The sequence below is a fragment of the Neolamprologus multifasciatus genome, chromosome 17, assembly GCF_963576455.1.
Source record: "Neolamprologus multifasciatus chromosome 17, fNeoMul1.2, whole genome shotgun sequence".
Classification (NCBI taxonomy): Eukaryota; Metazoa; Chordata; class Actinopteri; order Cichliformes; family Cichlidae; genus Neolamprologus; species Neolamprologus multifasciatus.
Genome location: NC_140455.1, coordinates 35,969,723 through 35,996,799, shown reverse-complemented (window position 1 = coordinate 35,996,799; position 27,077 = coordinate 35,969,723). Strand labels below are relative to the sequence as shown.

At 38.9% G+C, this 27,077-nt stretch overlaps 1 protein-coding gene across 2 annotated transcripts in view; it reads right to left on the bottom strand.

Annotated features, from left to right (window-relative positions):
* Nucleotides 1–540: 540 nt before the first annotated feature.
* Nucleotides 541–27,077, bottom strand: part of LOC146499791 (monocarboxylate transporter 2) — a 33,426-nt gene continuing 6,889 nt past the window's right edge. For both annotated transcript variants that reach the window (XM_085138580.1, XM_085138579.1), the window contains exons 2-5: nucleotides 21,232–21,478; nucleotides 9,686–9,829; nucleotides 6,423–7,226; nucleotides 541–5,325 (exon numbers count right to left, since the gene is read on the bottom strand). In XM_085138580.1, coding sequence (XP_084994706.1) covers nucleotides 5,045–5,325; nucleotides 6,423–7,226; nucleotides 9,686–9,829; nucleotides 21,232–21,445 — 1,443 coding nt within the window. In that variant the 5' untranslated portion in view covers nucleotides 21,446–21,478 and the 3' untranslated portion in view covers nucleotides 541–5,044. The remainder of the gene's footprint in view (nucleotides 5,326–6,422; nucleotides 7,227–9,685; nucleotides 9,830–21,231; nucleotides 21,479–27,077) is intronic.

Sequence of the window (27,077 nt, the reverse complement as noted above, 5' to 3'; positions counted from 1 at the left end):
ATTGTCAGTAAACACTTCATCTGGCTCATGAATCTTTTCGTGACATATTACAAAGTCTGTATTATTAACCATTCTTCTTATTTTACGGTGCTGTTGTTCAATCGGGGAACGCTCTTTGTTGAGGAGAAAAGCATGAATTTGTTTGTATACAGATTATCCATTGTTTAAATGTCCCGGTAGTCAAAAAGGAGGCAGAGCTGTTGAGAAATGCTAGGAGCTAACTGGGCGCTAACCGTATCATTCAAATATATTGAATGTCGCAATGTTGGCAAAGAGAGGAAGTGACGTAAGATTTGCGCATGCGGGGTACGGATCGGGTTTCCGGTACGGATCGGGTAGTGACATGAACTAGCCTTCTTTCTGACAATAGAGGAGTCGCCTCCTGTTGGCCATTAGACAGAGTGCAGGTAAAAATACTGCTAAAAACCTCACAGGTGGAGGCAACATTATGTCCATCTTTATATCCAGTCTGTGGCTTGGTTTAACTTTCATTAGCTATCAGTCAAAACGTAAAATCATAAACAAAGTCAGGGACAATCATTCATTTGAATACATACATAGTTTATTTAGCTAATGTGATCTGTGGTATCTTTATATTAGTTACAAAAACATAATTTAATTTCTATACCCGTGTGGTTCTGTTCCCCACTCTGACATGACAGTTGCAGAGGTAGTGGAAATAAGTGACTCAATCTGAAAAAGGATCATGTTGTACAGGATAGTTGCCCTGATTGAAAGCGCATATTACATCTGGTACTCGAAGGATGAAAGACACTGAGATTACTGCTGAGACAAACTACAGTATGAAGGTCCAAACACACCACACGCACACAAAAACGTACATGTGTACATACACAGAAATATCTGGATGTGTGACTATGTGTACAAAGCTCCATAAACACAACACATAGTGAGTTCTGTCAGACAAATGACAAAAAATACTTAGACCAGATTCAGTGCGTACACATTCTCACATCATCAGCGTATTTGTTCATATGTGGTTTAAATATGGAGTGAATTTCTTTTTCCTTTCAGCTACACAAGTTGATCGTTTAGAGTAAAAAGGACTGCAGTGATGTGTAAACATACACACAACATAAGCAAGGGGAGAAGTTGCACTATTGTCCATGTTTATATCTGTCAGTTTAAAACAATAAGGCACAGTTAGCTTACATTTCCTCCTCCTCCCAGAAGCAAATGACCTTCTATACAATCAGCAGCAACACATACTGATATCCACATCAACACAAAGCAGTGTGATACACGTGTGGGAAGATTCCACCTGCAAGCTGGAATTTTGTTTGCTTGTGTTTTTTAAAGGTAATTTGAAATGCACAAAAAGACCAATTTAACAGAATAAACCTCTAATTCCCCAAATTCTCATATAAAAAGAAAACAATTTTATTGAAATGTAATACACATTATTCAAAGAAAAACAGATCATTATAGTTAACAGTTCACGATTTGTTTTATATTATTTAGTATATGAACGAAAAGCTCCAATCTGCTGTCATTTCAACAAGCTAAGGGTGTTAGCTGCAAAGTGCTGTCCAGCGTCCAACAACGTTAGCATCTGCATATATCTTACAGCGAAGTGACACCTCCTCCACACACCAGGATAATAAATTAAGCGGCTTAATAGTTAACTGTGTTTAAAAAAATAATGCCACAGGGGGAGGAGTCATTATTATTCGCTTAAATGTCATCGCTCTGCTAAAACTGGTTTTAAGCAAACTTCAAAATAAATGTCTTCTTTCTAAATATACACACATAAAAAGAAAATAAACACAATCTTTGAGATGCTACACCTTATAATTGATAATAAACGTAATTAAACTAATACACAAAATGCTTGTTTTGGATGTCAATATATATATATATAAGAACATTCCAAGCATGTTATTTACCTTACCACACATTCAATTTAATGGTATATGATTTTTTTTTTTTTTTGCATAAATAACATTATCCATACTGCATCATTTTAATTACCGGGAAAATTGGGCATTGGAAAAAAATAGAAATGAAACTTTATGCTGAAATTAATTTATATTCCCCTTATTTTCACATGACAGGATTTTGCTTTGTTATTTGTTTATAATTCAACCTATAAATATCAAGAAAATATCGTTTAGAAAAGAAAAATGCTCATGCATTTATCCCATGAAAAATAAATTGTTTTTGATATTATAAATAGGTAAATGTAACAAACAACAACCTGGCTTTCTTGACCTTTCATGTGGCTTGAAACCAGCAGGGGGCAGTGCTATTTGATAGAAGTGATTTTGCAGCATTCATAGTGAACCTCTTTCCACTAATTAAGTGCAGGCTGAATAAAGTAACATTCACATACTTTAAATGTAGGAGGGTACAGACATGACAGTATATAAAAAATACTGTGTGATACGGGAATGAAATGCTGATGAACTAAAGTGCATTTCTGGAGACGAGCGGCCATAACTGGAGATTCAGATTCAGTGATTCTTAAAGGAAAATATATGTGAGACTAAGTCCAGGACAAAAAAAGAGCTCAAAGAAACTGAACAATCTTACTTGCAAGAAACAAAACAAACAAAGAACACAGCAGTGGTCAATACTCATACCAGCAGCCGATTCAAACCCACCTACAGAGGATATCACAGCTCTATTATCACGAGTCTTAGATAAAGACAAGATATGGTTGAACCACCGATACACAGCTTGATATCAGGATTTCAGAGTTCTGAATACACATCCCACCATTTATAAAGGGACCGGTGTGTATGTTCATGATTACTTGCAAATGTGTTTGGCTTTCTTATCTGTGGCAGGATATCATTTGGTCAGTTTTAGCTCCAGGCTTTCAGACAAAAACTGATCAGCAGCACAGCAGGGTGACGTTTACAAAAATACACATGTAATGGATATCATACTGAACAACACTGACATTTCTAACAACCAAAATATCTGAGTGAACACGACACACTTGGACACGATTAGCATTTGTTAATTAGTGACGTGTTCCTTCGTTTTGTTAACATACTGGCGCGCGAGTTGTTAGTGAATTAGTTTGTTAATGACTACAGCATATAGAATACAATTACTTAAAGCTTTACCACGTAGTATACACACGTTACATTGATTTCTCATGAGTTGGGAAGTTAATCAAACCAAAGAAGTGGACCACGTTTAACACAAAGACAGTCTCCCCTGCACTGATTGCACTAGATTTAAGGCAATGTATCACAGTATGGAGAGGCAATGGTCACTATAAATATGTTTCCCTGTATAGCTGTGTTACAATGTGAGCATATTGCTTATGGGCTTCATATGTAGAAAACCACTCGTAATCGATGGTTTTTGGTCATTAATACCTTCTTAAGGCCCACAGAGGAAATTACATTCAACCATAATTAAATTCACTGAATTGCAGCAATTTCATAATGAAGTCTGGGATGAAGTGTGGCCATTTCACTTTTAGTGCGGCACACGGTATATGTGAGTATAAGAATATGGGACCCAAGACATTTAACGTAGCATTTTATGACCCGATCAGAGCTTGGACTTTTTTACTGCATAAAGTTAGAGTTCTCGGATGGACAGCGTAATACACAGGCGCCAGCTGTGAACACATCTGTACCTTATTTATGGAAGTTGGAATTTTAGGGCGCCCAGTTGCCATATAAAGCACAGTGCAATTAGGTACAGTCCCATTCTTCACAACTTTGAATTTAAATGTTGATACTTGTAGAATGGGTGTGTTCATTACTATGGCCAAAGGTGATTCCTTCATCTGCCTTTTCTGGTAAGCTATTTGCACTAGCAATTTAGCACCCTCCATTTAGCTTGTCCAATATGGGTGTAGAACCTCAAACAACCCAGATGCTGAAAAAAATGCAGTGAAATTGCTTGTTGGCTGAAGCCAGAGGTTGAAATTAGTTCAACTTTAAGAACAGACTGTATATAAAAGATGGATTTAACCACCATGTCATTAAGCATCAGTTAAAGAAGTCCCAATGCGAAGCATTTTTTCCATCGCTACCTTTGAGTTTTGAAAGGATTGGTTCCCACAAAAAGGAAGTCTTGCAATGTGTCAATCACAAAGCATGCCCAAAAGGATACCCTTAAGTTTTATATGCGCAATAATTAATGAAAATTTATGTCATGCTGTTTTAAATAAGATCTAGTGATCTGTATTGACCTTCATTAAACTGGACTACTGTTTGCACCCCCCAGTGGCCATTAAAAAAAATGCATATTTAAGGCACTTCCATACTGGCTTTGCGTTTATGACTCAGAAGTTATGTCCATCTTTTATCAGCAGTCTGTGGTCAAGACATCACAAGTAACGGAAATGTCTTTGAATGCCAAATAAAAAACTTTCTTATTTACCAGTTATGTTGTTAAGGAGGCTTATTTATTTTAAACATGTGGTTGCTGGTGCTGTTGGAATTATGATGCATTCAGGTCAGAAGACGCAGCAGGAAGAATGGAAAGATATTTTCTGTTGGGTCACACAGAAAATCTATTTAAAACAGAGTCAGTACTATTATTATTTTAATAAACGGCAGCAGATAATTCATCTTTGATGAAGGTTTCAAAATTATCTGCCAATTTTTTTTAATTTGCTGCTACAATTGCTCCCACTTGTCCTAGTTTTATAGGACAGAAACAATATCCCCTTGTACTGACTCAAACGGCCACTGTGTCATGTGAGTGTTTCTCCACACGCCGCAGTTTATAGTATTTCCGATACAAGCTCAATGTTGGAAAAAAAGAAAATAAAGTTAGTACTACCACAAACATTTCACAAACAGTTTGACTTTTAGCCTCTTCACATGCAAACGGTATGTTACACTTTACTTTTTGTCAAAGAGATTGTATCCCTCGCAGCCTCGCCTACAACACTGCTGTTGCTTTGGCTTTAGAGAAGCAGAGGACCCCAGATAGAGCCTGGCGGAACACCGGGAGGCACCTCTTAGCTCGGAGCTCAGTCTGATCATAGTGGAGGGTGTGGCAAGTTTGCAGCAGAAGTGACAGTGAGGTGTTGGCAGAGTAGTACAATCTAGATGTTGGTTTCCCGCTGCATAGGTTGCTCGTCTCTCTGACTTTCGTCGACCAGTTCTTCAGTGGCCTGGGCTTCGCCGTCAGCCTCCTTTTGATCCAGAGTTTGGTCCGGATCTTCTGTCTCAGTCCGTTTGTACATCTCTGCACGTCTGCGCTCACGATCTAAGAGTCTGTAGTTAATGAAGTTTCCGATGAAGAGCCAAATACTGGCCAGAATCACAATAGCTCCACAGCAAAAATACATATACTTGTAATTTTTTGTGACATCGACCAGTTTCCCTGCAAGACAACAGAAAATATTAAGATATAAATAATATACATTTTAGAGTATCACATGTAAAACTGAGGTACACTATACAGGAAACATGTTTCAAAGTCAGCTAATGTCACTTAATTTTGAATTGTGGGTTCGGTCAGTGTTTTCCTTAAAGTTGTGTAGCCAAATCATTTATTTTCCATTTCTGGGATTCCACCAATCAGCTGGTTAACTTGTGGAGGGCAAAATACTAAAGTGTTTTTCAGGACTGGTATCATTTTCAACTAGCTGCAGTAGTCCAGGACCTATTGACTGCAAATAGATGCTATTAGGGATGCAACGATACCAATTTTTTCAAACCGATACGATACCGATACTTGGATCTGAGTACTTGCCGATACAGAGTACAAAAACCGATACTTCTACCACACACACAAATACAATTAATTGGAAGACAGGTTTTATTATATTCCCTGCCGATAAAAAATAAAATCTTAATAAAAATGACCACAAAAATTTCAAGTGAAAAATAAGCACTTCTGTTAAATTATTGCAGAGTCTCCACATTGTAATTTTACAAAATATCACTGAACTATTGGCACTGTCTGGGCGGTTGGGAATTTCATATCGCAGCTCGAGTATGCTGAGAAGACGATGTAATCCTATGTTTTCCACGACCGGCATTGGCTGGTCATCCAGAGCGATAAAATGAGTCAGAGCCTCTGTTATTTTAACTGCCCGTGGATTTTCTCTTGACATTTTGTTTAGCCTAGCTACAGCAGCCTCCAGTTTGTCTTTTTTATCTGGAGCCGCCAGTCTCACTCGCCTAACCCTGTGCCTGTTTAGCGCAGGATGTCCCCCTAGTGGCCAATCTAAAAAACTACAACAGAAATGACAAGCCACCCTCTGATTAATGAAATAAGTTGGTATCGGTTCATGGTATCGGTTAACTTTTACGAGTATGAGTACACACACATTTTACAGTATCGGCCCCGATACCCGATACCAGTATCGGGTATCGGGGCATCCCTAGATGCTATCATTTGTTCTTCATGACAGCATTAAATTGAACAGAAACAGGTAAAGGAATGAAATATGCTCAAAAACAGAAAGACTGTACCTGCTAATGGTGGCCCAATGAGAACTGGGCAGCACTCCACAATGGTGGTCAGTCCCACAGCACTGGAGAACCTCTGAGCTCCAACCAGGTCCATCAAGGTCTCAAACAGCACTGAGCTGACCATTCCAAAGGCAAAGCCGAAGAATATTGCATACACCACCAAACCAGTGTAACTTTCAACCAGTGGACAGAGGATATGGCATACTCCATTGTACAGTACAGCAAAGCTGAAGAAGTACTGGATCTTGGGTCTGACCCAGCGTGAGTTGGCCAGTAGCCCCATGGAAGGCCTGGCACCCATGTCCACAAAAGCCAGGATTGAGAGCAGGAAAGCAGCAGAGTACTCATCTACACCCATGTCCTTTGCATAGGCAGCGAGGAAAACAATAGGTGCGAAGAAGCCTACGAACATGATGACATTGCCCGACAGGTAAATGAGAAAGCCACGATGCTTGAACAGAGATAAGTCCAGATACTTGTTAACTATTTGCAAAAAACTGCGCTTCTCCTTGCTCGTGGTAGCAATGGCGGACAACTCTTCATCCTTCTTGACCTTGCCAGGTGGAGGTCCTAAAGGCCTCATGAGTGAACCTGCCACACAGCAATTCAGCAGCAGGCCACCCAAGATGAGGAAGCTTCCTCTCCAGCCAAACTGATTGTAGAGATACTGGTTGAGAGGAGCCAGGGTGCTGAGGAAGACTGGACTGCCTGCCATTGCCAGCCCATTAGCAATCGGACGCTTCTTAAAGAAGTATTTCCCTATCATAGTCAACGCTGGCTGCAGGTTGAAGGCCAGCCCCAGTCCTATTGAAAGAAAGGCATTGAACTTGAAACAACTGTGCTTTAAATGCAGTTACAATAATCAATACTACAGAATACTACTTTTATTTTTTGTTTACCTAAATAAGAACTAAAATTAAAATAAAGTTTGAAAAAAAGGCTTATAAGAATAGCGACAACCATATGGGTGATGCTTTAAGCAAAAAAGGATTTTTGTTGATGTTGCTTTGGTGCTTATAGCTATGCTATAGCAGCAGTTTGGCTTGAATCTATAAAACTAAGGACATTCCTGTCAGCCACAACTATAATTTGTGTTTATTAGGAGGCTTGACATTAGCAGGCTAATGCACGAAATGAAAAAGGTCATCATTATCCCTGCTGTGGAACAGCATTAGCACTGTGCACACTGCCTGCATGGAGCAGACGATCACATGTACAGGGTATTCTGTTTAAATAGTAGCATGTATACATTGACAGTATTCATACTATATGATCATTTCTTTTTAACACAATAAAATAAAAATATAAAGATTGCAAAAGTATATTTGTGTTACCGAGGCTTTACAGCTAGCGATAATTAACTTCCTGTAATGCACAGGCTTAATTTGGTTTCTAAATATTTTTGTGCTGTCTGAAAATTTACATTTCACTTAATTTGGAATTATTCTTTTTATAGTGGCCCGGAGAGATGAAATGCACTGCAAATTAAGAGAACACCAGAAAATTTAAAAAAGCTGCAATAACACAACAAGTTGAATAAAACACAATGGAAGTAAAAAAATAAAAACAAATCACAAAACATAAGGAAAGTGCAGCTGGGTTTTTTTTGGGGTTTTTTTTTGCCGTTTTTAGTATTTCTGTTGTTTTTGTATGCTTTTTTCATGCTTTTGCAACAGTTTTCTATTTGATGGTGTTTTCTTCAGTTGCACTTGGCTTTTATTCATAAAGAGGTAAGAAAAAAAACTTCCTAATGCAATGCATTGCGAGCGAATGATTTAAAAAGCTATTAAATAGTTTAACAGTACAACAGGACACTAAGGCTACGTTCACACTGCAGGTCTTAATGCTCAATTCCGATTTTTTGATCAAATCCGATTTTTTTGTCTGCTCGTTCACACTACAAATAAAATTTAATTTAATTTATTTATTTAGGACAGTGCATGTTAATGAACATAAATGTAAAAAAAAAAATTACATGAATGTAAACATGCCAGATTATAGCCAAAGGCTAATTTCCATCTGTTGTCCTTAAACATAAAAAAATAGACAATAATTCATAAAAAATCATCATTCATTCATAATAAAAACTCCATCACCAAACTTACACATACACATCATTCTGTTCCCAAATAAAACATTAAAACTATACAACTCATACATGATCACACACTTGATTTGTCCATAACCAGTTTTTAACCTTTGCTTTAAACAAATTGAATGTCGAGCATTCTCTAATGGGTTGAGGAAGACTGTTCCACAGATGGCCACCCTTAACAGAGAGGACGTTCTGCCCAAATGCTGTCCGTCTGTGGGGTATAAACAAGTCTCCTCGGATTGTAGCTCGAGTGCGACAGCAAAACGTGCTCTAGTGTGAACGCTCAAAGCGGCCGCATGCGCAAAAGAAGACGTCACACACAACGCGCTCTGTTTAGACCCAGAGCAACAGTATTGTTTGACTGATGGACCTTAATATAAAGACTTCGGACTTCACGTTTCCCAATTTTTGCTTTAAGTTATTTAGTTATTTACATAATAATGTAAATAACCTAATAATGATCCTTATTGCTGTTTTAGAGGAGCGCTGCTTCAAAGGATAGCTGCAGATTTCTGTCAGAATCTGCAGATTATACAGTACAAATAAAATGTTCACGTTTCTCCAACGTTGTCTTCCCAACAGTTTCACTAACATCTACACTGGATGGCCAGGAAGCGTTCGCGATGTCTTCTCCGGCGCTGATAATTGGCGTCTGTCTTGTGTCGGTGACGTAAAAGACGGATTTAATGCGATATGACCATCAAACAGCAGTCGCTTTCTAAAACATCGGATATGTATCTGATTCAGGACCACATACGAAAGTGACCCAGATCGGATTTGAAAATATCGGATTTGTGCCGTTCACACTGTCACACCATGATCGGATATGGGTCGCATAGGGTCAAAAAAATCGGATTTGATGCGCTTTCGCCTGCAGTGTGAACGTAGCCTAAATGGTTTGTTCCACACATGTGAATATTGATCATTAGATGGTAGATTCGTGACATTTTAATGCTCTGTATTGACACTGTTGTACTGTACTGTAGCTGATTTCTGGAAAACATGAAACAAGTGCCACGTCCAAATATGGAAATGATTAATCTTACAAAATTTTAAATAAAAGAAAATGACTTAAATACACACAGCAAACTATTTTCTTTTCTAACCAGATTCCAATGAATAATCAAATTAACCCAAAATGGATTTAAACGGATTTAGATGGACTTACCAGTAACAACTCCCATACAGATGTAAAGCTGCAACACATTAGTGCAGAAGGAAGCTGAGATCATGCCCAGGGCACAGAGGCAGCCCCCCATCATGACGATGGGCCTGCAGCCATACGTGTTCACCAGTATGCTGCTGATGGGACCTGCAAAATATAGAAGACAGAAAATCAAACCACATGTTTGCATGTTTACAGCTGTCAGGATCACTGAAAGTGAGCGCATAATGACTTAATCTTGTTAGCGCCGAACACCACCCAGAACCCAGCAGCTATTAATAGCAGAAACTAGGTTGTTTCAATTTTTAAACGAGGCACTCCCACCGTCGTGTGTCAAATTAATTTAAGTAAAGTGACAGTGTGATTAAACAGAATAGACTTGCATGCAAAAATTACTTTTTAAATTCCATTTGACAAGTTTTAGTTATGGAAAAAAATGCATTGTGTCAAAATACATTAACTAATGTTTTATTCTCCCGGCTGCACATTTAGATGCTGTGCAAACAAACAGCCTTGAGAAAACATTCAGTTTACTCACTGAATCCAGATTTGTAAGGGACACAAAAGAGTCGCCTACTGCGAGCATGTGAGGTCACTAATTATGCAACTTCAGCATGTAATGACACTGAAAGCTCACAGCCAAAGTCTTAAATTAGGTTAATTAGGTTATAAGAAATCCCTAATGTAACCATGTTATCTAAATGACTTAATGAAAAGAAAAAACAGGTCTGTGTGAATATCATTAAACAAATATTAATAGGAAAAGACTGATTAGATCTCACAAAGGCACTTCCATAGTTTTACTATGCTATGAACTGTAGGTATGTGTGACCTGTAATAAATCTCAGAATGCACCTTCATTACGAAATCCATGAATCTCAGCACTGAATTTATCAGCCAGGATGCACTTCCAATGTGAAATCCAGCACTGAACAAGACTTTCCGTGGAGCCTGCCTGATTTATTCACACATCGATATTATCAGCTAGGGCTGCTCAATTAATCGAATTTTAATCACGATTACAATCTGGGCTTTCAACGATCATTAAAAATGACTGAGCCGATTATTAGCCCCTCCCTCTTGCTTTACTCTCGCGCTGCTCCGTGTGGCAAATCGAGCGCACCTCTCTGCATTTCGAATACGCGTCACAACAATTAAGAGGACCTGAGGGAAGCTCGGAAAGCTAAGCAGAAGTTATTTGGAGAGGAGAGTGACTGCCGTTGGTTGAAAAGAGGTAAAAAAACTTCAGTGGTGTGGAAACATTATGGGTTCATGGAGTCAGACGTGGATCAAGTAGACACAGTGTGTAAACTTTGCTACAGTGTCGTAGCTGCACCACAGAGCAACACTGCAAAGTTCACTAAACATAGATGTTTACATTTTTCATTTATTTTTTATATTGCAAACATTCGCACTGTTATCAGTATTTGCACTATTTTATATTATTTTTGACAATCTTTAAAGTCATTATTCAACACATTGTTATTGTTAAATAAATATCGTCAAATAATCGAGATCTCAATTTCAGTGAAAACAATCGTGATTATCATTTTTGCCATAATCGAGCAGCCCTATTATCAGCCAATGTTATAATGGAAGAGAATTGAATAGAATAGCTTTTTTTTATTGTTGTACATGTAGAACAAAATTGTGGGCAAAGAAATTTTGAAATGTGGAGACTGGAGAAACACCCTTCAATCATTCAAGTACTGTTTAGATTGCTACAAATGTAACAAGCAGTTGATCCCAGCAGAGTTGGGAAGAGTGTAAACAAGCAAATTTTTGATTTGATTTCAAAAAAAAGTTTGCAGCACACTGTGGGGGGGTTTTATGATGGGGACGCCTCTATAAAGCTGGCTGTAACTAACAAAGGGGTGAAGATTTTGCAGAGGGACACACCGGCCTCGTCTTCCCTTGAAATGCATGCTTAAATGAAGATGAATAAAGGTTTTGTGAAATGACTACTGAGTTCCGGTGCCGTCTCTGGATGCCTCGACGAATAAAAGAACCGGGGTAAAACTGATTTCGCAACACTACACATAACAAATGTTAGGGAAACCGAATTATATTTCATGTGTCAGAAAGAACAAGAATCATTTTTTTCTTTTTATCACCATTATCGTCATTAGTCTTAAAAATTCCGTATCAGTCAAGCTTTAATTTTTAAAGCTGTAGTATATTTGGACAATTGTGGTCAACAGGACACCATGTAATCACATTACTGACATATAATGATCTAATAAGACTAGTATTGTAAATTTGAATCCAATATTAACCCTCAGCTTTGGTTCAGCAACTCATGAAGGAAAATATCTGGCTCTCTAGCTGCTAACTGCTATCTCGCCACTTTGCCAGCTTAATCAGGGTCCTAACTGTTAGTACAAAGTTTTCACTGTTAGCTACTAGTTACCATAATGGAAATAGATGCCTGGTGCTAATGGAAGCGAAACTCATAAGAGAGGCGTGAGTTAAACATGAAGCTATAGCTGTAAGTCAGAAAGTAAGACAAGTTGTAAGATGGAAATTGAAGCTATCGCTCTGTTAAGCTAATAGAAACTGTGGAGTTGGGTCAACAACACAAAAAAATCATCAAATTATTCAGGGTTAAAATGAAAAGATTTTAAAATATTAGTAAGGATGATAACCACAGGTATTTATTATCTCCGCCAAGGAGGTTATGTTTTTGGTGTGCATGTCACTCTGTCTCTAAACGCTAGCTTGAAAATCTTTGAATGAATTCAGATGAAACTTTGAAGGGCAGTAGAGTGGGGTCACGTTCACAATCCATCCAAATTTGGCTCGCATCCACCAAGGTTTTCAAAATAAACTCAATGATTTATTGGTGGAAAATTTACAAAAAGCCTTGTAACTTATAAACTATGATTGGTGCAGGTGGTGTGTATTGTCAACATGTAGAAAGTATCGAAATATGATTTAAAATCGTATGACATTTGACCTCTGATCTCTAGATTGATAGATTGATCTGAAGGTCAATATCATTATAATGCTTCACAGAGCGATTATTTGTTTGAATAAAGTTTTTTAAAAAAGGAAAAAAAAAGTTATTTGTACTGAGAACATATGGTCATACAGGGAATTATATATGGGGATTCTATATATCACATTACTTTGGACCTTTCACTTCTTCTCACTCTTCTTCAAGGTCAAATAAGGTCAAACGTTTATATCTTTTATCTTAAAAACTATGCTTAAAATAAATTCTGCCTTTTTGTTCGTATTAGCAACATATAGGAAATCACACTGTTTATGATTGTTATTTAATTCAACTCAGTTCAAATACAGCGCCAAATTACAACAACAGTCGCCTCAAGGCGCTTTATATTGTAATGTAGACCCGACAATAATAGATACAGAGAAAAACCCAACAATCATATGACCCCCTATGAGCAAGCACTTTGGCGACAGTGGGAAGGAAAAACTCCCTTTTAACAGGAAGAAACCTCCGGCAGCACCAGGCTCAGGGAGGGGCGGGGCCATCTGCTGTGATTGGTTGGGGTTAGGTGTTATGTACGTTAAAGTAACAGCTTGTAACCATTTCAATATGTAACAACATTACTAATAATTTAACTAAACAATGAAATGAATGCTACAAATGTACTACATCCACATAAACAAATAACAATTATATACAAAAGGATGTCAAGAATGTTGAAATGGGATTCATATAACAAAAGCCTGCATCTTGCACTTGCTTTAAGTGCACTTCAAAGCTATTGGAGTGCTTCTTGCTGTCATTAAAATCTAGTTCTTCCTGCATTAAAAAAAAAAAATGCAGAGAAAGTCCATTTCCATTCTTATAACAGTGATGGGAAAATCTCCTCTAACTTAATGACTTACTGTTTGTTATTCTCCGTCGGGCCTGGAATGAATTTTCATTCACATTTTTCTGCTTTGCTGCTCGTTTCACTGATTTTAGCTAAAACTGGTTGACTCAACAACTTCGATTATATTGCTGCTGTGGCACTTTATGTTCTATTGTTTACATTTTGTTCCACTTGAGATGTGTGAGAACATTTGATTGCTTTCTCTCTACAAAGCACCCTGCTTATAATGAGGCAGCAATAAGAATTGTTTGAGAAATCTAAGCATCTTTTAACTCACCCCGTCTCCTAACCTTTTTGCTGAATTTTAAGTGCAGGAGGTGTAAATCGAACAGAAAGAGAAAAGTAATGAAAGATGTTTTTTCTTCTTCTTCTTTTTTTTGAATAATGCTCTCATTACCAGGCAGAAGATGTATCATATTTCTGCCAGGCCCAGTGCAATTTAAAAAGCCACACTGGGCGAGGAGTCATCTCACTTAATTTGCTCTGCATGAATCTTTTTTCGACCTTGAGGAAAGTTCCCCTCATTTGCATCCGCAGCAGTGATCGGTATTCTCGGGGGCTTGGCGGGACCCAAATCGGCCAAGATGAGGAAGCCCCTGAGCCTGCACATTACCTCTCTTGCAAAAGGGCTTATCATCTCCTGGCCAGACACAGCGTGGACTTCATTACACAGTGGACAAAGACCCAAACTAAATATAAGCACCTAGATCCCAAAAGGGAATGACACATATAGAAGACGCGTCTAACAGGTTTTTTTTTTTTTCCACGAGACTTTAATGTGAGCTGCAAGCGAAGAGGCTGGTTCAGCTCACGATAGATGCCGGCTATCCATCACACTTCAAACAGGATAAAGAGTTGACAGAAATGGAGGCAAACAACTTTTAAAAGCTGTTCTGCTGTTAAGAAGACACAGACACGGTTTTTTGAAGTGACTCACCGCCGACCCATTACACGGATGTTTTAAGGGAAATAACGGAGAGCGAACCAGCCCGAAACCCAGTTTATTTATGTGATAAAAGTTTATCCAAATTTTCAGGCTCACAAGAGGCTTTGATGTAAAGTTTACACTTGTAGAGCAGTAAGCAGCAACATCCTGGATGACGCGAACACGGTGGCGTTAAGCCGGGAAAAAAAATAAATGCAGATTTTTAAAGGTGCTTGAAATTCACCGGCATGATCAGTCAGGGCGGGTAAAGTTTTCACCACAGTGGTGCTTCTGGATAAGTTACATAAGTTCTTATTTTTAAAGAGACGACAACACTTACATGTTTCCTCACAATATCCACGTTTCTAATGATAATTCGTGCACGTCACTGGCAACAGTTCTCTTTTCAGCTACTGTGCAGTGTGGTAAAAAGGACTGTTCAATCACTTTGACATGCAGCAAATACAGCAACCTTAAGGTGTTAACCCTTTAAGACCTACCATAGAACCAAGTCCGCCAGAGCTTATATTATATGTTTACATGCTGTGGAGCCATTTTTGGGAGCATTTCAAGTTGCTATACATCAATACAACCATTATAGCCCAGATTTTAATAATATGTCTGCATTAAGTGCATAGTAATTACATAAATTGCAAAAAAGTGCAATAAACTACAAAAAAAATTGAAAATCGTTTTTGTTTTTTTAACATATATTTCTAGTTAGAGAAATTTAAGAGGCTTATCCCTCAAAACTGTAAATACAAAAAAGTTGCACAAAATAGTTTCCCACCACAGGAAATTTATTTTGAGTGTCTTCATAGTTTTATTTTTGAAATACACCAATTTTTATACACTGCAGGAAAAACAAAAATAAATATTATAAAGCAAATTTGCAAAAAAGCAGCATATGCATCAAAATAAACTATTTCCAGCAGTGCAATATGAGTCCTAAACATCCCAGAAACGACACAAAGTCATAAAGTCAAAGATAACTTTTAAAAACACCAGTATAGGCTCATGAGGCCCTGATGGTAAAAAAAAACTACATTTCCGCGAAAATGACGTCACTTCCGGTTTCGGGCAGGTCATGGCAGACATGCAAAAGTTCGCGCTGACGTCTATTCCACCGTAGGAAGTGTTATGAACAGCTGATTGGATCGGCCTGTTTCTGGAATATTATGTTTTTGTTGCTGCAAGCGCTTTTTATGTAGTTTTTGCAAAGCTATATGTGGAAGGAAACTGTGACCGAGGACAAGCTGATGGCATAAGATGTAAGTACAACTTCTCCGGTTTCATGTGCAAAAAAAATTATTGCGCTAGCTTACGTGGTTGCAGAGCTACCTGGATTTAAAAATAGTTACGCAAAACAGAGCGTGCCCGCTCTGACCGGCTTTAAAGGGTTAATGAGGTGGAAATGGCATCTCAAGTTCAAGAAACAAGGTTCCCATTGAGAAATAAGAGTAAATGAATGTATAAAAGTATATTTACTCATCATCATAAGCAATATGATTGTTAATATTTTTCTAAAATGACCAGGTAAAACATTAAAAACAAAATATTTGGCTTTTTTCCTTATGAGAAACCAGCCTTTGTATCCTGTCTTTAAGACTAACAGCGAGTGTGATAGAGTGTGCAGCGTTTCCACAGCCAAGGTCAGCGCTCTCGCTCTCTCACTGTGGATTAGCGACACTAATCCAACATAAACACACAGCATGCAGATTAAACACATCATCACAGTGCGACACTCGCTGTGCTGAGTGGATCATTGGCAGTTGCTTCACTGCTGCCTGATGTAATACGAGGCAGGATTGCACTCTAGGGCTGAAGTATGCCAAAGGCCGTCACAAAAGATTTCCTATGTTGGGTTTACAGCTTTTAACCACACCTTCTTCTCTTGCAGAGAAACAAAAGAATAGCATCGATAGTTCTTTTGTTCTGGAAAACATGTTGTCAGCCAGGTGATATGCACATCAAGGCAAATGACTATGCAAATTCTAGCAGCAATAAATGTAGAGCTTCTGTAGAGGAAGCTCTGTCATGCAAAAACTGAAATGTAGCTACACAGTTGTACTGCTACTCAAAACGTGTGGTTCCATAACTGAATGCTCAGGGTTATAGACCTGCAGCGATAGGTTAGCTTATTATTTATTATTCTAGTTATTGTTTTTGATTTTTCCTATGAAATAACAACAAAAGATAGATCAACACAAATATCAAAAAGTAGCCAAAGTGGCGATATGGAGCGGGGTCTTTGAAACTGAACTATAAGGCTAATGCTAACCTCCTCTGACAGAAGGATAGCTTAGCATGCTAAGGTTGACATGATGTGGTTGATAAACTGGGTGCCATCAGGACGCTACAACACAGAGCGAACACCATCCCCACAGACACAGTGGCCAGGGAAGCAGAAGAACATCACATCAAGAAGGCCCTGAGTAAATGTGGTTATCTCAGCTGGGCATTTGTCAAAGCTGGGAAGGCACCTAAAGAAAGCTCCAGCTAATCCAGGGAAGAAGAAAGATAATTCTTGCCTAAGTGAAAACCTGTAGTGATCCCTTATGTGGCACAAACAGAGTAATGTAGTGTACAATGTTAAGTGCCAGCAGGATTTACACATCGAGGAAACCAAACAAGCAGATGGCACAACACAGAAGAGCTAAGGATTAAACAGTCTATTTACACCTACAGGCCAGTGGACACATCCTGGACAGGGAGGAACGCTGGTTTGAGGGCGGAGTCAAGGAGGCCATTTACGTTTAAAGGGAAAGACCATCTCTGAATCGAGGAGGGGGCCTAAGGGTCCATCTGTCACCATCCTATATCTCTGTGATTGCAGCCATTCCCCAACTCTCTGTGAATATAATATTAGGGCTGCCACGATTACGTCGACTATCAAAATCGTCGACGACTAATTTAATAGTCGACGCGTCGTCTGAAGCTTTGTAAGATCACAAAAGACGCAGGAATAAGTAGTAGGATTTAAGAGTGTAATAACGGACTGAAACAGAAGATGGCAGCACTGCATGTACAAGGATGCCAGCTGCCGTTAATCCTCGAAGAAGAAGAAGCTGTGTCCCAGAATTCATAGCGCAGCCCAGTTCAGTTTACAACAATGGCGGCAGCTAGTTAGTTTTAATATTACTCTTATTATTATTTCTGGGTCACAAAATAAACGTTTAACATATTTTCAGGCGAGAATGTAGCTGTGTAAACCTCAAATATGTGCTCAGTTTATCAAGACACCACATATTTTCAAAAGCGCTCTGACGTTTTCGGAGACGTCTGTTAGCCACTAGCTCGATAGCTAGCCGGGGGCTAGGCTCACTAGAGACCGTGAGAGCACCGGACTCCGGCAAATCGTTTTCAAACCCACCTCCGTCTTTCACTACTCGGGTTAAACATATATACGTTACTTAGATAACTTAAAATGTTATTGTTTGGCTTTTTTTAGTACTTTATTTGTTCCTGAGTGAATCGGTTTGGCTGAGATTAAAGTTATAGTTTTTACACAGTTGAATAAACGTCAAGCAGACAGCTGATTATCAGAAGTGTGAGATGCTCGAGAATATACTCCGGTGTCCTGTTCTATTTTAGATAGCAAGGAGTTTATTAAACTTCATCGAAACAATCTGCAAATTTCATTAAAATTTAATAAACTATCATCTTGTCTTTATTTTTAAAGCTGTAAGCTGATGATAGTTATATAAGAGCAGATGCATGCTGATGCAATAAGCTGTACATTTTATGTCCAATGGATGCATCTGATTAGTCGACTATCAAAATAATCATTTGTGGCAGCCCTATGTAATAATAGCCCAACTTGCCTCATTTGCACTTTTTTCTATGCTTTGTCTATATAACTGCTTTCTATGTATCATTCAACAGCATTCATAGGTTAGTATCTTGCCCTTGACTGGAGGAGCCAGGGATCAAACCAGCAACCTTCCACACACATCTCATGTCGTGTGGGACTTTACAAATGTGACCTAACTGGCTTATAAAATATAATCCAATGAGCCAAAACCATCATTTTCAGTATTTTGTTCATCAAAAAGCTTAGCAGGTTGAAGAGACACAGGGTAGCTCATGGTAGAGGTAATAAGTAAAAGGTCATTTCAGTCATTTGGATCAATTAGATTATTACTTGTGGGTGTCTGGGGCTGTCGGCTCATTACCAGGCAGCTCCACAGTAATGACAGGGCCATGCAAACACCAATACACACACGAAAGCAGCGGCGGGGAATTAGAAAGGTGTTAAACTTTGATTGAATCATCAGCGTGAGAGTCAGAACAAGAGAGCAGGTGTTTAATGAATAGCTGAATGGCTGCGATCAATGTGAATGAATGAGAAACAAGAGCGGCTCGCTCAGTAAGCGCGTGTGTTGATGCCGTAACCACGTGATAGCGGCATATAGACACTGCAAAGCTAAAGCAGCAGTTAGCGATCGGTTAAAAAGCCAAGACAATCAGCAATAACCACTCAAGTTTTTTACTGTTTGATAAATATGTTTCGCTAGGAACATTAAACAGGTTGTGTCATTAGCAGCACAGCAACCATTAGCTTGTTTCAGCCTGATGAACGCCACCTGTCCATAAGGTGTTTACTCACAATCCCAAATTACTTTATGAGACCACAATACTTAATTTTGAGCAGAAGACTTTATATTATATTTCAATTTCCAGTTACTGAATGAAAATTTGTTTTCAATTGAACACAACATAGGAAATGAGCTTTGCGGGTCTGACGATGACAACAGCACGCGACAGAGTGACAGGAGGATTACAGCGTGGACAGATGGCACTACCGAGCCAGGAAACTGCAGGCTTGAAGCCAAAGTGGGGAAATACAGCAGGTGATCAGAGCAATATGGTGGAGAGGGTGACCTGCTGAAAACAAATTCCAACCCTTCAAAGGTTCTTCTTTTCAAAACAAAATGAAGAGCCAGCTGCAGCAATGTGGCAGCGTTTTGAGAAGATAAAGGATTTGTCTGAATCGTGCTCTGAATTTGATTAGAGGCTGAAAACTATTAGAAATTCTAGTACGCGGAAATAAAAATTCTGCCTCGGTGAAATGAAAATTCGCCTGTTTCCATGTCAGAAGACAGATCAATTTATTTCAAAATCCAATCAACAACTAATAGATTATTTTTTTCCAATTTCCAGGCTGTAAGTGATTCTGACTCACAAGGAATTACAATTTGTTGTTGTTGCTGTTGTTTGGCTTCAGTTTCTCTGGTGATCTGCAGGCTCTGCATGTGATGCTGTGCTAGCATCTCGTGTGGATTCAAATCCAGGTCATGATCCAATGACACAAACTAGTTCCATTTCAATTCTGTTACTGCATATTGTGTTTACAGGTAGAAACAGTGTGACAATGATGAGAGAAACTACTGAATAACCAATGTCCCATCCCATGTGCTTTTCCTCATATCGTGCTTTTCAGATTTCTTTAATGGTGCATCTGCTAACTCCAACTATCTAGACTCAAGTTATTTAGCATTATTAGGTTGTAGCATTGACAAAAACACAAGTACTCAGATATTAATTAATAACAAATTATTACTGAATAAATATACTCATTTGCAACTGTATCAATACCAACAATTCCATTATTTCCATTATTTGTTTGAAAAGGAGTAGGCAGAAGTATTTACTTATTTGTCCCTACCCCCTCAAGTTTTACCTCTCAATTATTAAATTTTTTTTTTTAGTCTTAAATTAAACAAATATGAAACAAAAGTAAAGCAAACAAAAATACAGAAGGTGTATATTTGCAGATACACAAGTTATGGAAAAACAAACAAACCAAAACAAAAAACCAAAAAAGAACCACAACACCATTACCAGCAACATTACTGTCCTGGGTTAACCCCGTTTTCTTTATTCTTATACTTATTTAAAATTAGGTTTTTATATTTTACTTTAAACTGTTTTATGTTTTTACTGTCTTTTATTTCTTCTGTTAGACTGTTCCATAATCTAACTCCTGCAATTGAGATAGACATCGTTCTTAAAGTTGTTCTAGCACTTTGTATTTTTAAATTCCATTTCCCTCTTAAGTTATACCCACCTTCTCTTTCTATGAACAATTTACAGATTTCTTTTGGAAGCAATTTATTTCTTACTTTATACATTATTTGCGCTGTTGTTTGTTGCGTTGTTTGTAGCATCTTTGCCTCCTTCAGCTCACACAACAACCCAAAGCAAAGCTGCTAGCTAACAGCTGCTAGTTTACACTGAACAACACTTTAGAAAGAACTTCAGAGGTCAGTAAAGCTCTCGTTTCAACAGCAGTAAAGTATTAAACAGTTATCATAAATGTTAATCTGGCTGGCAGACATGTTGACGTTAGCTGTTTAACAATTAGCAATTAACCCATAGCTGTGTTAGCCATCAGTTATCGTTAACGGAGCAGCAAGTGGACTTCTGTTAGATCCAAGAGAAATAGTTATTGCAGGCAGCCACGATAAAGCAAGCCTGTTCTTTTCTACTTTAACAATGATTGAATTAAACGTTCTCTGGGTTAAGTTTTGAAAATGCAGACAGAGACCGGTTCAATCAGTTTCATAGTGGGAGGTCTGTTTTTATGTCTTCTTTAGCATAACTAATATGACGCCTTATACAAAATTCATTTGTAACTTTTCCATAATACTTTTATGCAATAATTAAATGATCTATGTTTTACGTCGTGTTGTTGCTGTAGCAACAACCCATGACAACCCCACTCTAGAATACCAAATTATTATTAGAGGCTTTCGAAACATGAACAGGTTATTTACCTGCAGCATACATGACGGCGAGCATGATGGAGGAGATCCATGCGATCTGACTGTAGGAGGCGCCGAAAATGTTCTGGATTTCTTTGAAGAAGACTGTGATGGCTTTCGGGAAAGCGTATGAGAATCCTATGGAGATGAAAGATCCAAGTACCACAGCCCACCCCCACCCACCATCTGGTGGGGGCACAGCAGGACTTGTGGCTGGGGCTGGCATCACTGGCCCAACTCAACGCAGATTCGCTGAACGCTGGAAAAAGAAAGAAAGGAGGATATCAAAACTCACAGAGAACTTTAAGGTTACGGAAAAAATGACCCGAGAAGTTCTGTTTCTAGGAAAATGTCATCGATCATTAGGGGTAGTATATCCTGTAGATAAATCACAAGCTGTGGCTCATATTGACAGTATACAGACACCTGTGGGATGATAAAGGAGGTTCAAATGTTTGTTCTCTCTGTGTTTCAGATGCGCAGCTGCAAACAGTAATGTGACACAAGAGCAAGGAGGACATGCCATGCCCTTATCCTTTATAGGGTGTGGGCAAACACAGGATCACGAGATTCCAGAGGGCATGCACTCATTATACCTGAGAGGCCAGATCTCCCCGCCCACTGTTCACCTTGAGCACACCTCCTCCCCACAGGCATTAATGAAACAAGGGTAGAGCTTGACTTACAGAAGTGTAGTGGCAGTTTAAAATCACGTGGTGTGTGGTGTATATACAGAGTAAACCTGACCTAATTACACGTGAGGGGGAAAAAAAACAAGAATGGAAACTATCTCCTGCCACACATCACTGTGCTGATGCTACAAGTCAAGTAAAGAAAGCTGCACTTATATTCACGGACACGTGATAAACCAAAAAGGCCAGCTGCTATGTTTTTAGCTCTGTCTAAGCTCATTAGCCTCACCTCTGTCATCAGTCAGAGGTGAGGCTGTATAATTTACAGCTGTATAATTAATTTGAGGCACCCGCTGAGACGATGGCAGCTAGTGTGGCGTCACAGAAATGAGCAACCTGTCGAAGAGTCAACATGTTTGCTCGTGTCAGCGGTGCAGAATCACGAGTGAGTAATTACAGAGATTAACACAGCCAGACTCGGATTACCAGGTACGAGTCTGAAATAATTGGCACCGCTGATTTCACTTCAGCTTTGTGTTATTATGTTTTCATTAGAGAGCGAAACCCATTTTAAGGTTTAAAAGTCAAACGGGTTCCCCGTTGATCGCTTAATGATGACCTGTTCCTAGCAGGCAGGTATCAGCAGTAGCTGGTTGCTAGAATACCTGCCAGTCAGAACAGTCGTTGTAAGCTTAAAGACAATCCAAGCGTTTAAATCCACCATGGAGTTGTTAGTAAGGTCTCAGGTCTCAGTCATACAAGCCGAGAGTACGGTCGGCGTCCCTTTGGCAACCACGAATCTCTAGGGATGAAGGAATGGTGGAAGTTGCTGGCAGGTGTAACTGGTTGCAAAGAGCTATGTGGTGCTGCACTTTGGTTGCGTACTGCTAATACTTACCAGCTACTTGTCATGAATAGACCATAAAATGTGTCTATAATTCATTCAAACTGGAAGGAATTAATTAATTAATTAATTAAATGTGTCAATAATGAATTACAATTAAAAATAAATACATAATTATTAAATGTTTTAAATTAAATTAATTAATATTTTATTAATTATTTTCAACTTTTATTTGTAATTTAATCCATTATTTAACTATGTATTTAGCTAATTCATTTTGGCACCAATGGCCCTCTACAGTCCAGTGGTAGTGAAGCTGCAAAACCAAAAATGGACAACATGTTTCAAGGTCAGGTTTACTAGTTTTGAAGCATGCTGCATAAGGCAGAGAGTTTCCATTCAGTACAGGTAACTGCCAGCAACCTCCAGCAGCTACTCACCAAGAAATCTACATTTTTACCTAGCGACAGTTTCTAGGCCGATCTGACCGAGGGCTAAAATGTTTCTTGTTGTAGACTGTGGCTGAGGTTGGGCATTTATGGGGATGGAGTTCTTTTTGCAGTCAGACTCCAGTGGCCATTAAAGGAACTGCAGTTTTTTGCATTCTGCATTTGATTCATTGTTTAGGGGAAGAGATTGCTGCTGGGGTAGCCGTCACCCGCTATTTCTCAGACATCTAAATCAGCGGTCCCCAACCCTCGGGCCTCGGACCGGTACCAGTCCGTGGGTCGTTTGGTACCGGGCCGCGAGAGTTGAGGCTCAGGTGTGAAATGTATGGTTTTCAGGGTTTTTATCGGTTTTCAGTGTTATTTTGTTATCGCTTTTATCGTTAACTCAGTTTTCCTGGCTCTTTTCACGTGTGTTATGAATAAATCTTCTTTTTTTCGGTTCTTTTTTTCGGTACCGGTAAAAAACAATAGTCACGATTAAAACTCAGACCCGCACAGTGCATATCAAGTTTCACCTGTCTGTGCGCTTAATGATAACATCTTCCCCGTGCCAGTCGACTGATCAAGCAGAAGATTGACTAAACATAAACATCATAGGATACCTCACTATCCAGCTTTGTATCTGATCAAGCGACTCGACCATCAACTCTGACAGTTTCCTCTACAACACAACAGGCAACCACTGGAAAATTCAAACCACAACTTTAAGTGAAATGCAACATCATTGTTTTTAACTTTTACATGAAAATATTCAGCTGGCTGATCCAAACGTACCGGCCCTGGGTCGCCATCTTACCAGAGCAAGTTTCTTTTAAGAACATCAAAAGATTTAACCAGGAAACATATGGTTCTCCTGTCCGAGTGCATCAATGACTCGCAAAGACCAGTGTAAATAAATAATGTCACTCGGCTTCCTTGTTCCAGCTCAGGTATGAGCAGACTGCATTGTTGTGGAGACTCCTACATTTGCTAATGTCAATAATTTTGAAAAGCTAAAGAAAGCCAGGAAGCAGGAAATAAAAGACAGGATTATTTCTTGGCAGGAGGCCAGAGAGTGACATCACAATGAACACTTTTAAGGCTTTAAAACGAACGAACTACAATAGTAAAGTTGGAAAAGCAAGTTCAAACAGGATTTGTTCTGTTTCTTAGCAATGTAGAGCCGTTCGTGCATTATTAGCATGACAGCACAATACCTGCTGTTCTGTGCTTAAAAAGTTCACAGAAAGAAATCTGAATTGGAGCGGTGTTTCATTTGGGAATTTCGACTTGGATGTCTATGGATTTCTAACTTTCCACTTCAACTGGAACGCACCAGTAAATAAGAAACTTCAGGGGCCCTGAGACGTGCGGCTGTAGCAAGTCTGTAGAGATTTTTTGTGTAGTAGATGCATTTCACTTTTAGCCAACTAGAACATCTCCTCCAAGTAGATTTTCAACTCATATAACTAGTAAACTATACTAACAATGTTGTATCGACTTTTGTGACTAAATGAGCCACATAGGCACTGACTAGTTTCAATGTGCATAACTGTGTTCAAGTGATAAAAAACAGGCACTGTGTTGATGGATGAATGACTCTACCTGGCTAGCAAGCAAAATGAATATTGTGTTTTTCCTTCCTTTTGTGTCTGTTTTTCCTTTACCATATTGGCAGATATATGGTAAATGGCCTGTATTTATATAGCGCTTTACATATCCGGTCATCCACCCATTCACACACACATTCACACACTGGTGATGACCATATAGACTGACTTCTAACAGACCAAAATTTTTGAACATTGATGATCATTGCCAGCCGTAACTCACATAGTGTGTCATATATTGCTGCATTTGTTGATACATTGCATGTATCAACAAATACATTGTAGCTACAATGCTACATTGTAGCATTGTAGCTACAATGTAGCATTGTAGCTACAATGTAGCATTGTAGCTACAATGTAGCATTGTAGCTACAATGTAGCATTGTAGCTACAATGTAGCATTGTAGCTACAATGTACATTGTAGCTACATTGCTACATTGTACAGCTACATTGTAGCTACATTGTAGCCACAGCCACCCTGGGGCGCACTGACAGAGGCGAGGCTGCCGGACACTGGCGCCACCGGGCCCTCTGACCACCACCAGTAGGAAACGGGTGAAGTGTCTTGCCCAAGGACACAACGACCGAGACTGTCCAAGCCGGGGCTCGAACCGGCAACCTTCCGATTACAAGGTGAACTCCCAACTCTTGAGCCACGATCGCCCCTATATTGGATATCCAAACTGATATCGTATTGGTACTGGTCTTAAAAATCCTGTATAGTTCAGATAATAATAATTAAAACAAATTAATTAAAAGCCAAAGGGGAATGATTAAATTTGCTTTTATTTTGGAATTCAATAGTTGTGTAACTGTGTTTTAAATAAGTGAATGACTTAAGCAAAACATCACTTCACTTGTGCTAAAAACTGTCCTCTGAGTATATATATATATCTCTTGTATTGCCCCTTTAATCAACGTTAGAGATTAGTCTTTTTTCCCCAGAGTTTCATATAGTAGGTCTAATCCGGGCTAATCAGATTACAGACTGTCCAGAGTGGCGATTGGTGGAAATACTAGTTTTGATTGATTGAACGTGGCAACAGTGCACGAAGGATCCTCAGAACCCATAAGCAGCTTATAAATTGATGGCTGTTAATATGAAGCTCCAAACAGATTGGCCATAAAAGATCTAGTAGGTGAAAAAAAGGGAATTGTCCACACAAGCTTGATGGATCTGGTTTATGATCAACCATATAAGTACACAAGAAGTCAAACAAAGTAAAGTCACTGTTCGGTCGTTACAAAGTCAACACTTACTTCCTTCCAGATCAGTGTCATGTGCCGTCTCCCCTGTGCCCTTCACACCAGTGATCATGAGAGCAGCTACTACAGCCCTGACTGCTGCTTTGGTCAAAGCTGGTGGGTTATGAAAACAGTGCCAAGGAACAAGTCAGGTGACAACAACAGGGCTGTACAACCACACCCACCTGAAAGACCACTTTTAGAATAAAACATTCCAACTCACCAACCAAACAATTCATTGTCAAGGTGCTAATAAAACTTTATTGACTCCTGTCTGGAATTTTTTTCAGATTTGTCTTCTACAGAGGTCAGCAGTTACAGACCAGTATGCTAGTTTGACTATGTACCAGCACTGATGGGCTGATTACCATGGTGAGTATTTGTATGTTTCACATAATAAATAAGGGCTCGTTTACAGTGGTCATAAAATATGACTGTAGCTGTGGAGTCTTTCCAAAGCAGCATGTTAGACACAGAGCAGCTTCTGTCCTCCATCTGCGTATACATTCACTGGGTCATCGATCATTTAGCCCAAACCTATGAAAAGCCCATTGTCCATTTTCTAGCAGAACCATGTCAGAAAGATCCACAGTCATATTATTTAGTGGTCCAATGTAAGTGAATTAAGATTCACTCACAATCTTTCCTGAAGTTCTTATGTCTTCTTATTATGTGTTTTTTAGGATGTTTTCTTGGCCTAGCAATGTTTTCCACTGAGTTCAGGAAACATGATTAGGAAACACATTAGCACTTTTCTTCTTTTGCTTTTTATATATATGACTGCTATGTTATCTACCTAGCATTAGCTTAGTGACATGAAACAGCTATCTACTAATAACACAAAGGATACATGAAGCTTACTTTGTATTTTGGCAGAAACCAACGTAAACAGAAATCTTGATTGGAAGACGGCAATAGAAGACAAGTCAAAGTGAGCTGAATTCATTATTTTCCAGTAATATCTGCCAAGTATTTTTAAAGATATCTCACTCTGACCCAAGAGGAAGGATTGGCCAACTGGCACTGATTTGGATTAACCGCATTTTCAAGCATTATAATAAATCCCCCAAAGAATCCATCACAAGTCACCATGTTAGA